The sequence below is a fragment of the Ursus americanus genome, chromosome 16, assembly GCF_024610735.1.
Source record: "Ursus americanus isolate L20-20 chromosome 16, mUrsAme1.1.p, whole genome shotgun sequence".
Classification (NCBI taxonomy): Eukaryota; Metazoa; Chordata; class Mammalia; order Carnivora; family Ursidae; genus Ursus; species Ursus americanus.
The window spans coordinates 9893591-9907474 of NC_142142.1; the positions used below are offsets into that span (position 1 = coordinate 9893591).

The following is a 13884-nucleotide window of genomic DNA, read 5'->3' on the forward strand; positions in this document are numbered from 1 at the left end:
TTTCTCCCAGTCTTTCAAATTAAAAAAGCCCAAAGAAGGGAGTGACTTGCTCAAGGTCACAGGGGTTGGTGGCTGAGCTGCGGCTAGAAGCCACATTTCTGGCTCCTCGTCCAGGCCCCCCAAGGGGCCACCTTGGGAGAGGCACCGAAGCTTCCCCGTCTGGAGGCCCAGATCATTCTGGGAGTTGTCATCCATGTTTCCCTCATTGACCTGTGGGTTCCTTGGGGCTGGAGATGGGCTCTGACTCCTCTCCTGGAAAACAAACACCTCAGTGGGACCCATCTTGCTTCTTGGTGTTTCCACAGACAGACGCTGGAACATGGCTGTCCCCACAACCTCAGGGAATCCTCTCCAGCATTCCTGCAGAATCAGACAACACTCGACCTGATGGAGACCTTCTGGTCCTGCTCCCTTATTGTTGCTGATAGCAAGGGAGAGGCCCAGAGAGGGGCTATGACCTGGCTAAAATCACACAGCAAATCAGCCCCAGAACCAGCCTGCCTGGGATGCTATAAATTGGGACAGAAAGATTTTAGCCCATTCTCTTCTCTTAGAGCCCTTCTCATAGTGGGGTGAGAGTCTCTATCTGCCTACCCCCCCAAAGCTTGCCCTCCCAGAACCTTGTCCTTCCTTGGTCTCTGACCAGCTCTGGGCACTGCCTTCATACCCAAAGCCTCTGGAAGGCTCTGTTCACCTGCAACCCAGGCCACTTCAGGTCCCCGTTCCCCCCCCCCCCAGGCCAGCTCTGCCTCAGTGGAGAAAATGAGATTGGGGCTGAGCCTGGTCCCATGAAACCTCCAAGCCCCGCCCATCACTAGCCATCTGGGATTCTTCCCATTCTACCGAGGCCGTGCGTAATGTTTTCTGGGGACTCCCAAGTGGCTGATTAACAGCTACCTCTGGGCTTTGCTGATATGGGACAAGTGTAACAGTCCTCCCTGGGGCTCCAACCTCTGTGGTCTGTGGATGTTTTCCCAGCTCTTGAACAACAACTGGGTGACAGACGAGGAGACTGGGGCTCGGAGGTGGGAGGAATTGCCCATCACATGGCAAGCCAAGGGCCAAAGCAGATCTGAGGCCTCACATTTTCTCAGGCTAGCCCCTGAGCCAAGCAACCACACACAGAAGGAAAAGTTTATGGAAATTCTCTATGTAAATACGAAGTCCATCCTGTGCTATGGGCCAGGGGATGGGTTAGGGGCTTTGAGTGTTTTGAAGCTAGAGGAACAAGTGTGACGGAGCAGGGAGCCACTCAGTTTCCCAGATCTTCACTCTCTCACACTTGCCTGCCCTCTCTTGCTCACTCTTGCTCTCTGTTAGACACCTTATAACTCAGCCCAAACCTCCTCCAGGAAGCCCTCTGTGATTTCATCTTCCTCTAACCCCCCCCTCCCCCCCAGTGCTCTTGCTCTCCTCTGGACTAACCAGCCCTGGCTGCCTATGTTGCTTATTTTTAAAATTACGAGAACTGAGGCTCACTATTCATTCCCGATTGAATGAAGCTGGCTGTGTGCCAGCTGCCCGATCACAGTGAGTCGACATAGTCTAGTGGGGATAGCCAGTGACAGCACTGACCGGCAATTATATCCAGTGTGACGTGTACGACTATAGAGTCGAAGGGCTCAGAGGAGGGAACAAAGCGGGCTTGCATCATGGAAGACGGCTTTTGGGTTGGTTGTGAATTATAAGCAGATGAGGAGAGCCCTCCCGGCCAAGAAGGCAGGGGCAAAGTCAGGAAGAGCTGAAAAAGCAGGAGGGTGTGTTCAAGGGGCAGAGAGAGGAGTATTTGGGATGCAGAACAGAGGGAGAGACTGGGAGTCTCAAAAAGGGAAGCTACAGAGGTTGACAGGGGCCAGAGAGAGAAGGGGCTCGAATTCCAGACCGAGAGACAAGAACTCAGCACGAGACATGGGAGAGTCGGGGCCAGCCTTCAGGCAGGGGACTAACAGTCAGCTGCCTGTTCCAAAATGATCACCCCCACTGCCACGTGGAGAGCAGATTTTCATGGGAGAGGCTAGAGGCAGGGAGGCCAGCGGGGAGTGGGGGAGCGAGAAGAGGAATAGGGAGAAGTAACAGTATTCCTGATGACCGAAGCCGCTGCCTTTCCTGAGTTCTTACTCGTGCTAATGATGTGCCCAGGTGGTCACCCGCTTCATCTCAGTTCATCTGAGCGGTGGTTTCATTACCCTTGCTGTCACTAAGCCTGCTTTGGTCCCTCTTCTGGGCCCGCAGGGAGTCAGTCACTCTTAGAATTCTATCCATCTCCAAGGCCCATGCCTTTCACTACCCAGGATCAGAGAAGTCTTCAAGGGGCAGACTGGCCCAAATGTGATAACTGCTTATGGAAGGGTCCAAGCATCCCGGCTTGGGCGACAAGGCAGACAGCAGTGGTGTTGACGGAGACGGAGGGCGCGGCGGTGGGCAACGCAGGTGGGAAGACGTTTTCAGAGGAAAATAAGGAGTTCCGTTTTGGACATGTTGCATCTGAGGAGCCAGTGGGACATCCAAGTGCAGCCCAATATCTGGATGTCCAGCAGATATTTGAGGGTTTAAGTTTGGAATCCAGGAGAGAAAGCTGAGTTGCAAAGACTTGGGGTGGAGGTGGGGGGGGAGACTTTGTTTTTACGGAGCTAGGGAGAGCGTGTGGAGTGAGAAGGACAGAACCTTGGAGGAAACCAGCACGAGATGGGGGCAGAACAAGAAAGGTCTGCAAACGATGCTGAGGAAAAAAATGCCCAGACAGAGTGTAACCACGATGATTTTACAGAGGAGCTCCGGGAGGGGACCAAAGGTTGGGAAGCGGGGAGTGTCTGGGGCCCAGAGAGGAAGAGGCCACTGGTGATGCTGGGGTGAACTGGTCCAGAGGAGCAGCGGGTGTGGGAGGCTGAGGGCTGCGTAAGTGGAGAAAGGGGTAGACAGCATTTTCAAGATGCTTAGCTGTGAAGAGAAGTGTGTGGTTGGAGGGCAATGAGGGGTCAGGGAAGATTTTGTTATATTTTTAAACTGGAGATGTTTGAGCAGATTTCCCAGCATTTGTTGGTGGAAATAAGCCAGTAGAGAGGGATGGGAGGAAGGATGGTCGACAGAAAAGAAGAGGAGCTTCTGAGTCCGGAGTCTAGACTCGTGGTGAGTCCGGTGGGGGAGGGGGGTAGAAAAGGAGGGGCGAAAGAGCAGGTTTGTGGATTCAGTGGTGCAAGTGGGGGTGGGGTGGGCAAGTCTCCTTTCAGGCCAGAATGGTGGGCGAATTCCGTGATCGGAGGTTGTGGGGAGCTTGTTCTCTCCACCTGGTGGGACCCGGAGCCTGTGTAGCGGGGCGGGCTCAGATCTCGGGGCCAGACGGATTGGATTTGAGCCTGGCAGTTAGCTCCCTGAGACCGAGTTCCGTCTTCTGTACCATGGGGGTTTGTTCAGTGAGTGAGTAGCTCTTGAGTGCAAGCTCTGTGCTCGTGCCGTGCACGCTGAGAAGAGGCGAAGGGCACGAGCTGGTGTCATAAGCACTTTCCACCCAGATTGCCCAAGCCCTGTCCCTCTCTCCTACGGGGCCACAGGGAGGCCCATAACGCTCACGGGCCAGGCCTCTCCCTCCTTAGAAAGTGGGGACGTCCAGATACGTCTCCAGGAGGAGCCCGTGCATCTCAAGAACGTTTCTGAGCTCAGAAGGGAAAACAACCGGGCCCCGCTGAAGTTCCCACCCTCGCAGAGGCCAGCAGCCGCCACTCTTCCCTGGAAAGTCGGTGACGCTCTGTCGCCCTGTCTCGCCCCTACCGCTCCTCACCCTCACCGGTGCGACGCTCCGGCAGACTCGAGAGGCTGGAAAAGGAAAGTGCCAAGGAGGAAAGGGAAAGTTATAAATACATTCAGGGACAGCCTACGCTGCCTTCCCAGCTGTGGTCAGGAGGCCACGGAGAGTCCAGAATCAGGGCCCAGGGTTAGGGCCTCCAGCCTTCGCATCACTGTCACCGTCCTTCCCGCCACCAGGAGGCAGTGATGCATCAGCTTTGGGGGCCAGATGCGTGCGGGTTCAAATCCTAGCTCCTCCACTTACCAGTTCCACTTGGGCAAAGGATGTCCCTTCTCCCTGCCCCTGTCTCCCCCGAGTGAATGCGGGCAATGGCACCAGCAACAGTGGCTGGCGTGAAGGTTTAGTGAGATACTGTAGGTGCGAGCATTCTGCAAAATGTGAAGGGCTGTGAAGTTTTCTATCGCTGTCACCACCTCAGCCACAGAGAGGCCACCCCTGGGATGTCTTCTCCTCTGAAGTTTTTCACCCTGGAAGGCTGGAGGCAGAGGAACTGGCCGATGGAAAGTTCCCTGAGGATATGGCCAGCCTGTTCAACTCTCACTGACCAAGGTCACGTAGAGAACCAGGATATCACCCTGACTTTGTCTGTTTTCTTCCTGGAAGAGTCAGGAAACACTTTGGGGGCGGGGGGAGTTGGCAGTGGTCCTTGCAGGGTGAGTGCTAATCTTGTGACAAAGGGAGGAAGTGCGTTTGGCCAGGGGGACACTGTGCATGTACTGGTACCAAGACATGAGTGTGTGTGGTATGCTCTGGGCGGAGGACCAGGGCAGGTGGGGAGGCCGGTAAGGCAGGTCATAGGTATGTGACAACAAACATCAATTTTTAGCTAAAAAAAAATAAACTTTGCTCTGAAGAGCAGGGCTGGGGTGCCACGAAATTGGGGTTTGGAAAGATGACTCTGGGAGAACGGAGGAGATGAATTCGAACAGGGAAACTGGAGTCACAGAAGAATAAGGGGACTGCAAGAGTCTGGGAGAATGAGGAATGGACCCTGAGCTAAGGGGGACAGGGAGGAGGAGACAGGAATGTGAAGGACAGAGAGCTGCCATGGGCTGTGGGGAGGGAGGGGCGTCAGGGATGGACCTGACTCCAGGGAAACTGGAGGAACCTAGGAGGGGCAGGTCTCCAGGCCATCGATGAGCTCTTGCTGAGCCAGAGGTGCCTGGGGGAAGCCCCCAGGAACAGGTGGACATCAGGAGGGAGCCTGGGCTGGAGCAGAATCTAGGAACCACCTGCTGGGGCTCAAGCCCTTTCTGTTGTGGGAGGGAAACCTGAGATTAGAGGAGGAAAATGACACACCCAAGGTCATTCAGATGGTGATCAGTAGAACAGGCCCGGACCCCGGTCAAAAGTGCTTAGCTCCTTCCTCAACTCTCTTCGAGCCCGTGGTTTAGGGACTGGTGGACAGATGACTGAGTCCTCAAACTAACCCTCTGAGATAGTTAAGTGCCGTGAGTCTGGGCACAAGTTCTGGAGCCAGACTGTCTAGGGTAAATCCTGGTTCTGCCTCTTAAAGCTGTGTGACCTTGGGCAGGTGTCCTCACATCTCTGTGCCTCAGCTTCCTCATCTGTAAACTAGGGGTGCTAATGGGTAGTTGGGAACATTAATTGGGTCCGTGCAAGTCAAGTACTTAGAACAGTGTTTGGTATGTGATTCATGGATATCATTCATATTTATTGTATCAATATTACAGTTGACGAAACCGAGGCTTAGAAGAATGAAGTGGATGGGGCGCCTGGGTGGCGCAGTCAGTTAAGCCACTGACTCTTGGTTTCGGTTCAGGTCATGACCTCAGGGTCATGATATCAAGCCCCATGTCAGGCTCTGTGCTTAGAGCACAGTCTGCTCGGGACTCTCTGTCCTTCTCCCTCTGCCCCTCCCCCCTGCTCTCTCTCTCTTTCTCATATAAATAAATAAATCTTTAAAAAATGAAAGCAGAAGAATGAAGTGGCTGTCCAATGCCGCACAGCCAGTTGTTGGCAGAGCTCAGGCCTGAGGGACTCCAAAGACTGGATCCGTTTGCTTACGCTGAACTGCCTTCCCTGTGCCTATCTCTGGAAGACGGTTGATGTTTTCAACTCAAGAGACAGGAGTCCGCAACCTAAGGACCCGTAGGAAGGGATTCTGTGGGCCCGGGCTCAGATCTGCTGGAAAGCTCCACCCCTGCCCTTGCTAGAGACCAGGTCTGCTCCACTTGGGACATCTCAGACCTGCTCTCTCTGTTTCCCCAGGAAGACACATCTGTGTTTCACCCAGAGGACAAAACAGGGCAGGCCTTTAAATAAGGACGGAGCCCCTTTGATAGTGAGAGTGTTTGAGGCATGAGTGGGAGCGAGCGGAAGCTAGGAAGGGTGTGTGCGGAGTGGGGGGCGGGGGGGTGTGCTCGGCTGGAACGTGAGAAGGAGAGGACCAAGCAAAATGCAAACCGGCAGCGCTCCAGGTAAATGGCATTGCTGGGACCAGTCAGCCCGTTCAAGCCTCTCCTGGGGGAGTTAGAGCAGAGCCCAGCCGGGGCCCTGACGCCAGACGGAACGCTCTTGGCCCCAGCAACCCTCCCCGGAGCATCCGCGGAGGGCCGGCCGGCTGGGATCCGCTGCCTGTGCGCTCGGCTTCCTGCCTTCCCCATCTGCAGGCTCGCAGGCCCATCAGGGAGGAAGTGACTCATCTTCCTAGATGAAGCGTGCGGCGTGCTTCCCCAGCAGCTGTCATAAACTCTGCCCGAGTCCCAGAAATGATGCTCAGGGAGTACCGGGCCCTCGGGTTTGTGTGGCTCGCGCGTGCCGTGCTGCGCATGCGCTCTCAGGAGCGGTTGCCTCAAGATCATAAAATCCGAGTCGTGTTGATGGAGCACCCACCCGCCCACCAAGCGCTGTGCGAACACGGCCGCTCTGAGCCCCGTCCTACAGATGAGAGCACAGAGGCATAAAGAATTCAGCAACACACGGCTGCGGAGTTTCCGTTGGGGAAGACGCAACAGTTGCGGGGTCGGGTGGTGCTGGCTGTACAAACACGTGAATGCGCTTAATGCCCCTCGTCAATTCTATGCTATGTCTATTTTACCACAATGCAAAAAAAAAAAAAAACAAAAAAAACAAAAAAACCTTACAAACAAGCAGAGAAGTAACACAGTGACCAAGTGGAGAAGCCAGGAGTCACACGCAGCAGTCCCACCCCCAAGCCTTGTCCTTGACCATCCCCTGTTTTGTCTCATTTGCAAGTGGAGATACTGATTCGGGAACCAGAGGCACTTTGTCCCGAAGGCACTGGGGAGATCAGGACCCGACAGTTTTACGCAGGGCGGGGCAAGGGCAAATTGAAGGGTTGGAAATTTCCCTCAGGCGGGAAGGAAGACGGGCTGGAGGTGGGGAGGCGGCTGGGGCAGGGCCCAGGCAAGAGCCACGGGTGGTCTGGGCCAAGATGGGGACCGCAGGATGGGAAGAACCGGACAGCTTGAAAGACTAGTGGAGCAAATAGGCAAGTGTGGAAGGGAGGGAGAGGCAGGGACAGGCTGTGACTGCTCTCACTGGGCTCCCCCTGGCCTGTCCACTTCGGCCTCCTCTGACAGTGGGCCTCTGCCCCTTTCCCCTGACTGGAGGAGTCTGGGCGGAAAAGCCTGGGGCACAGACCTCCTCTCCGGCCCCCAGGGGGCAGTGTTGCAAAGTCTTCTGGGAGCTGGAGCCCTTGCTTCAAACTGCCTGCAGTCAGGGGCTGGTGCTGGCGCCCCTCCTCTCCTCTCCCAGCCTTTGCTGCACCCCTCCCCCATGTCCTCTCTCCCAGGAGCCAAATTATTAATAACCATAATCCCTCATGTCCCACACCCGACACTTTACAAAAGCAGTGGCCCATCCATTAGCTCAGATGGTTCTTCCCCAAAGACTGGGGTGAAGCAGAATGAGACCCTTCTTTTTATCCCCCCACCACCATTTTATAAGGAAACTGAGGACCAGGCAGGAAGTGGGATCTGACCAACGTCAGTGTGTTGGTGGCGGAGCCAGGGCTGGGAGCCACGGGCCAGCCAGCACCCAGTCTGGACCCTGTGAGAGGGCATAGCCCTGCAGCGCCCATAGAACCACAGCTGCTAACAAGGGCCGCCCAGCCAGCCTGCAGAACCCTAATTTTGCCCTTGAGCTCCCTCCCACCTCAGGGGCCTTCTCGGTGATTTACTCCCATGGGGTTGTCAGTCGGGTTCGACTGACCTGGCACATACCCACCCTGATTTACTTCCTCCTCATCCTCTGCCTGCAGAATTACAAGAGTCACCCTATTACCATCGTCACCCTGTTAATAATGGCTCATGTCTGCTCAGCTCTTAGAACTTAGCAAGCGCTAATCCATCTATTAGCTCATTTCAGCCTTAGGACAGCCCCGAGAAAGTATTTCACAGACAAGCTCTGAAGATCAGAGAGGGCAAGTGACTAGCCTCGGGTCACCCAGCTAGGCCTTGGGAGAGATTACAATCTGGGAGAGGGAAGCTATGCACACACCAAGTTGAAGATCCGGGGAGATGGTTGGGGTTTATTGTGGCTTTGCCTGCAGGGGTCCTGTTATCTTGATTTTACAGATGAGGAGATTGGGTCTCTGAGGTCTTCGGACTGGGTCAGGATTGACCTGTCTGCTGCCCATGCTCACGCTTTTTCTGGGGCCTGGGGCTACCATGTCCAGGCGGGGATGCAGGGTTCCTAGCATAGCATGCATTCTCTCCAGTCTGGAGGGAGAACCTGGTGGGGGTGAATGCCGTTGGACCCAGCGGAAGGCTGCTGTTGGGGCAAAAGGGCTTCTCAAGGAGGAACCTTCAAGGAAGTGTAAGCTGTAGAGAGAGCACAGCGTGGGCTATGCAAGGCCGGGTGGGCTGGAGGAGCCAGCGGCTGTGCTGAGCCGAGGTGGGCCAGGCTGAGTGGCCGGGCCGTGCACCCACCTGCCAGCAGACCTGTGCTTCTCCTCGCATGATTGGGACATTTTCTGTGTCTTGATCCAAGAGTTGTGCCAACAAAGAGGGGTAAGGTCCTGAACCCTTGGCAGGCTGGGGTCTGTTTCTCATCCACCAGAGAGAGAAACTGAAGCCTAAGGAGAGACTGTGACTTCCCTGTGGTGTCTCCAGGCCTCAGTCTCCCAGTCAGAAAAAGGGAAGGATTGAATTAAATGTGCTCCAGCTTCCTTCCTGCTCCGACCTTCTAGGTACCATGCGTCCGTCTTTGCTGTCCTTGGCTCAGATCCTGGCCCCCGCTGTATATTTGACTTGTAGCTCTGGGCAAGTCACAGGGACTCTCTGAGTGTCATGGTCCTCATGGGTGAAATAAGTATGACACAGCCCTCCTTGAGCAGATTAAATGAGCCATGCACGGGAGCCTGTCTGTGTAGCTTGGGTTCTGACCCCAGGCAGCGTCTGGGGGTGGGGAAGGCTGAAACTCTGACTGAGGTCCTCACTTGTCTGCCCGGCCAAGGGTGCATTTATAGACGTCCGTTCCCTGGCTGCCAGGCTGAAGGGAAGTGGGAGCAAAGGTGCTGAGATAGCAGTTTGGAGCCTTTTTCAGGAAGGAGCCTCTGGCTACTCTTCCCCTTCCCACCCCTGCCTCCCCGTCTTCTGGGCATTCTCACAGCGACACTCGTGACAGTCCCGAAGGTGGGTGGTTTGAGGTCATGATCTCCATTTAACAGATGAGAAGACTGAGACCCAGAGAGGAGAAAGGACTTGCTGCAGATCCCATAGCTAGTTAGTGACAGAGCTGCGACCAGAACTGAGGTCTCCAGTCTGGGGCTCAGCACTCTGCCGTTATACCCAAATTCGGATAGTTCTATAAAATGAAGAGTGTCCTATTTTTCAGGGTTTGCAAACCCCCTACGTGGGTTGATTTAAAGAAAGGAAGGGCCCGGGTTCTGCAAACAGCCCAAGGTTTTATGAACAGCATCGGGCTCGGCATGAGACAGAAGACTGTGTGCGCGTCATGGGGCCTCAAAAGCTCTGCCAGCCGTGCTGGGCTTTGCCAACAGCGTGGGACTCTAAAAAAGGCATCAAGTTTTGCAAACTGTGGGAATCCGCAGATGGTGTTGCAATCCACACACCGTGGGGTTCTGTAAAATGCACAGGGTTCAGCAAACACCGTGCGGGCAAGTGGTAAAGCTGGGGTGCAAGGCAGGTTGGTTGAACAAGCTGGGGCCACCCACGATGGGACGTCACTGCGGGATTAGCCCAAGAGCTACCCGAAGGCCTGTTAGTCTCATATCCAGAAGCTGCTGGGTAGCTGACCCTTGCTGCAATTCCATAGTTGAGCTCAGGAATATTCTCGGCCCGGGGTTGCGGCAGCCTGGGGAGGCCGAGGTGATAAACGAAGAGCGCTCGTGTCTGAGGTTATTGTGTGTTCCAGGCCTTGTGGGGCGTTGCGCACTGTTTCACTCGGAGATGGACGCGATGACCTTAGCCAGCCAAGCTGGGCCCGGCATGTCCCCAGACCGATCCATGTATACAAGTTTTTCAGCCTCTGAAGCCAAGATGGAGGCAACTGAGTTTCCAGGAAGCCCAAAGGAACCTTCTCTCTCTTAACCATGCACCTGCAATTTGGAGTCTGAAGGTGGAAGCTCCGCCGGTCTCTGCCAAGACTTGCACTACTGACTTCAGTCGGAAGGATTTAGAGAAATAGAACCAATTTGTTTTTTTCAAGCAGGAGCGGGCCCTGGCCTTTGTATCAATCGGAACCAACTATTGACCTTTCCTAGTATGGTGGTCGTGCATTCACATTTCTGGTTTCTCAGAGACAATCAGGCGATGAGTATCTATTGAGGGCCGCTATGTGCCAGGCTGTGCACTGATTCTTTCCAAGACTCCCCGCGTGCCCCCAGCTCCCTCAGATAGCCCCCGGGAGCCAAATGGGGTTGATGTATGTTTCTCTTATCACTGCATCCTGAAAGTTGGATTCCAAATCCACATCCCCATTTCATGCAAGGACCCTATTCTTGGAATTGCATCAGGTTCACTTCTGTATCTTGGATTTGGGGAAACCCAGAGGCCTTCCTCAGAAAATGCAGCCTGGGTGGGTGGAGGAAAAAGCCTGGTTCTAGCATCAGAGGTTCAAGGCATGGCCCCACCACCCACTAGCTGGGTGATCTCTGGGCAGTTATCGAGACTCGATGCCTCATCTGTAAAATGGGGGGATAAATACCTGGTCTACGGAGTTGGTAGACCCAGTGGGGCCTCACTCTCACGTGTAAGAGTGCTGAGCAAGCTGGCCAAGGCAAACCGGTATGTTTCCTCTTGCTGTCCTGTTCTGAGCCCTGCCTCTGTGGCTCCCTTCTCTGAGCTCCCGGCCTTCAGGCTTGGCTTTTTTCTTGCTTGCTGAACTTGCATAGCAGCCCTGCAAGTGAGGGGCCAGCTGTCCCTTCTTTATGGATGAGGGAAATGATACTCAGAGTTGCAGAAACTTGTCTGAGACCACGTAGCTGGCTGAAATGAGTCCCAGGTCTGTGGGGCTCCAAGGCCTCTAGGCTCAGCCTTCAGTCCAGAAAACCCTTGAAATTTCAGATTTGCTCTTCTGCTCCCCAACCCCCTCCTCCAAGATGGAGCTCCACTTTATGGGGCTGCTACCATGAGTCCCTCAAGGCAGGCTGGCCATTGTGAATCCTGGCGAATGGACTTATTCCTTTCTCTGGATCCTCAGAGCTCAGAGAGGAGATGGGGGTTTAGTGAGAGGGGGTGAGATTTTGAGGGGGCCAGGGATTCTGGGCAGGGGGACACTGGGGGAACAGGGGCTCTCTATGGGGCTCATGGAGGGTGACGAAATTTCTGTGATGGGGGACCAGAGCTTGGTGGGGGACAGACTGAGAATGGGAGTGCAAGAGGAGACGGGAGAATTGGGACTGAATGAGACCAGGGCTTGGGGACCTTCAACATTCCCTGTGACCGCCACCTCTCTACTGCTAACAGAGGAAGAGAAAATAGCCAGGGGAATGCTGAGGCAAGAGGATGTGAAGGAACAGGCTGAGGGGAGGTGACACAGCAGCCTCCTCCCAGCAGCGGGGCTGGATAGAAAGAAACCCAGCCTCCTGCACCACTCTGGCCCTGGGCTGTCCCAGCCAAAGATCAGAGGAATTCAGAGACACAGACAGACAGAAGGACAAGTAACAGGCACTTAAGAGAGTGGAGTCAAGTTTTCCGGGAATTCCTAACCCATCTCAGAAGAGGTGGCTGCTGTCCAGTGTGGCGTGGCCCGAGCAGCACCGGTCAAGGACCCGGAGGCTCCACACTAGTGCCTCCCTTCTGTGGCTCGCGGCTGCTGTCTCCAGGGACCCCTGATAAGGCCTCACTCCCTCTCCTGCTCGGCCCCACTCTTGACATTGAAACAGGGGCTGGAACTCACTGCACCCCCAAAATCATGGGACCCAGGATAGGTAAGTTTGGGATGAAATTAACGAAGGGGCATTGGGAGGGAGTCTGGGGGCCACATTCCCAGTGTGGAGGGTGAGGTGGCTCTAGAGCCAAAATGGGTGTACGGGGTGTGGTGGGGTCGGGAGCACGCAGTTCCTGGTGCAGAGCCAGCCTTAAGGCCAGACCTAGAGAAAGTGTGTTGGGTGAATGAGTGAATGACTGAAGGGGTGGGAAGGGACGCTGTTTACTCAGCTGGAGGCAGGGAACCCAGCCTACCTTCCCTGATGAGATAGAGACGCTGAGAGGAGCATGGAAGTTCGGGCCACTCGAGCCCGTCGCCGAGCCCTGTTTCCCTCTCTGAGCAGGCAGAAAGAAAGACAGACAAAGCAGAGAAAGGTACAGATGAAAGTGGAGTCGGAGACAGAGCACGTGGAGAGATATGCAGTCAGACAAAGGCCGGGGCAGAGGAGAAGACAGAGGCCAACAGGTGTCTGCAGGAATGTGCAGGGACAGCGCAGGACGTCCGCCCCAGAGAGGCGGCTGCAGACGCAACAGGGAGAAACGAAGAGAAGCAGACAGACACAGACAGGAGAGAGGCAGACGTGCCACAAAGAATCTGAAAGCTCAGCACAGAAGAGAAAGGGATTCAGAGAGAGACTTGCAGAGCCCAGCCCGGAGTGTGCCACGCGCCACGTGGAGAGGGCGGCGGTTCTGGGAACGGAGCACCCCGCTGCGCATTTCTAGGGCAGAGGAGGGAGGTGGAGGAAACAAAGGGTCTTCAGACAGGGTGCCCTGCGGTGATCACCGCTGGCCTCCTTCCAGCTGTCTGTCCTCCGCTGGCTGTGCTAGCCTCACACCCACTCGGGCAGGAGTGAACCTGCCCCCTGGCCCGAGCGGGTGGCACAGAGGGCTTCGTGGGCAGGCTGACGCAGCCTGGGGACCCTGGCATGCCAGGAAAGGGGGGTGGATGCTTCCTCTGGAGGCCTCGCTGGAGAGATGACAATGAGGTCAGACTTGGGCGGGTTGGTTTGGAGATGGGCCACTGACAGGCCAAATTCCCCAGCAGCCTTGGCCTGCTGCAGGATGGGAGTGTGGTGACCCTATAGGTATAGGAAGAAAGTGCTTGTCCCCCCCACCCCACTGTTTGTTTGTTTTTTTTTAAAGATTTTATTTATTTATTTATTTGACAGAGAGAGAGACAGCCAGCGAGAGAGGGAACACAAGCAGGGGGAGTGGGAGAGGAAGAAGCAGGCTCCCAGCAGAGGAGCCCGATGTGGGGCTCGATCCCAGAACGCCAGGATCATGCCCTGAGCCTAAGGCAGACGCTTAATGACTGAGCCACCCAGGCGCCCCCCCCCACCCCACTGTTTTTCTGACCCCTGCAGGGCTCAGCTCTAGACTATTCTCTAGCTGCCCCCACCTCCCGCACATACAGCAGGAGGCTGACCCCAGCGTCTGCCCACCGGGCCACCAGGAGCCGCCTCTGGCTTTGCTTCCTGGGCCCCACCTTGAGCTGAGGCCAGGCTTCCCCTGTATTCTTTCTGGTCAGAGGGCATCTGAGGGATGTGGGAATGCAGGTGGGGCAAGGTATAGAGACTGGAGCCTGGGAGGAGAGCAGGGGCCAGCTCGTGTGAGGGAGAGGGGTCAGCTGTCCCAGCTGGGGGCGGACACCAGAGAGGAATCAGGGTCATGTCTGGCTCTCAGCCCAGCCCTACCACCAACTTA

General features: G+C 55.5%; 1 protein-coding gene across 1 annotated transcript in view; it reads left to right on the forward strand.

Annotated features, from left to right (window-relative positions):
* Positions 1-11859: 11859 nt before the first annotated feature.
* SLCO2B1 (solute carrier organic anion transporter family member 2B1) overlaps positions 11860-13884 on the forward strand; it is a 46288-nt gene continuing 44263 nt past the window's right edge. Inside the window, exon 1 of the mRNA XM_087868169.1 lies at positions 11860-12182. Within this exon, the coding sequence (XP_087724295.1) occupies positions 12167-12182 (16 nt within the window). The 5' untranslated portion in view covers positions 11860-12166. The remainder of the gene's footprint in view (positions 12183-13884) is intronic.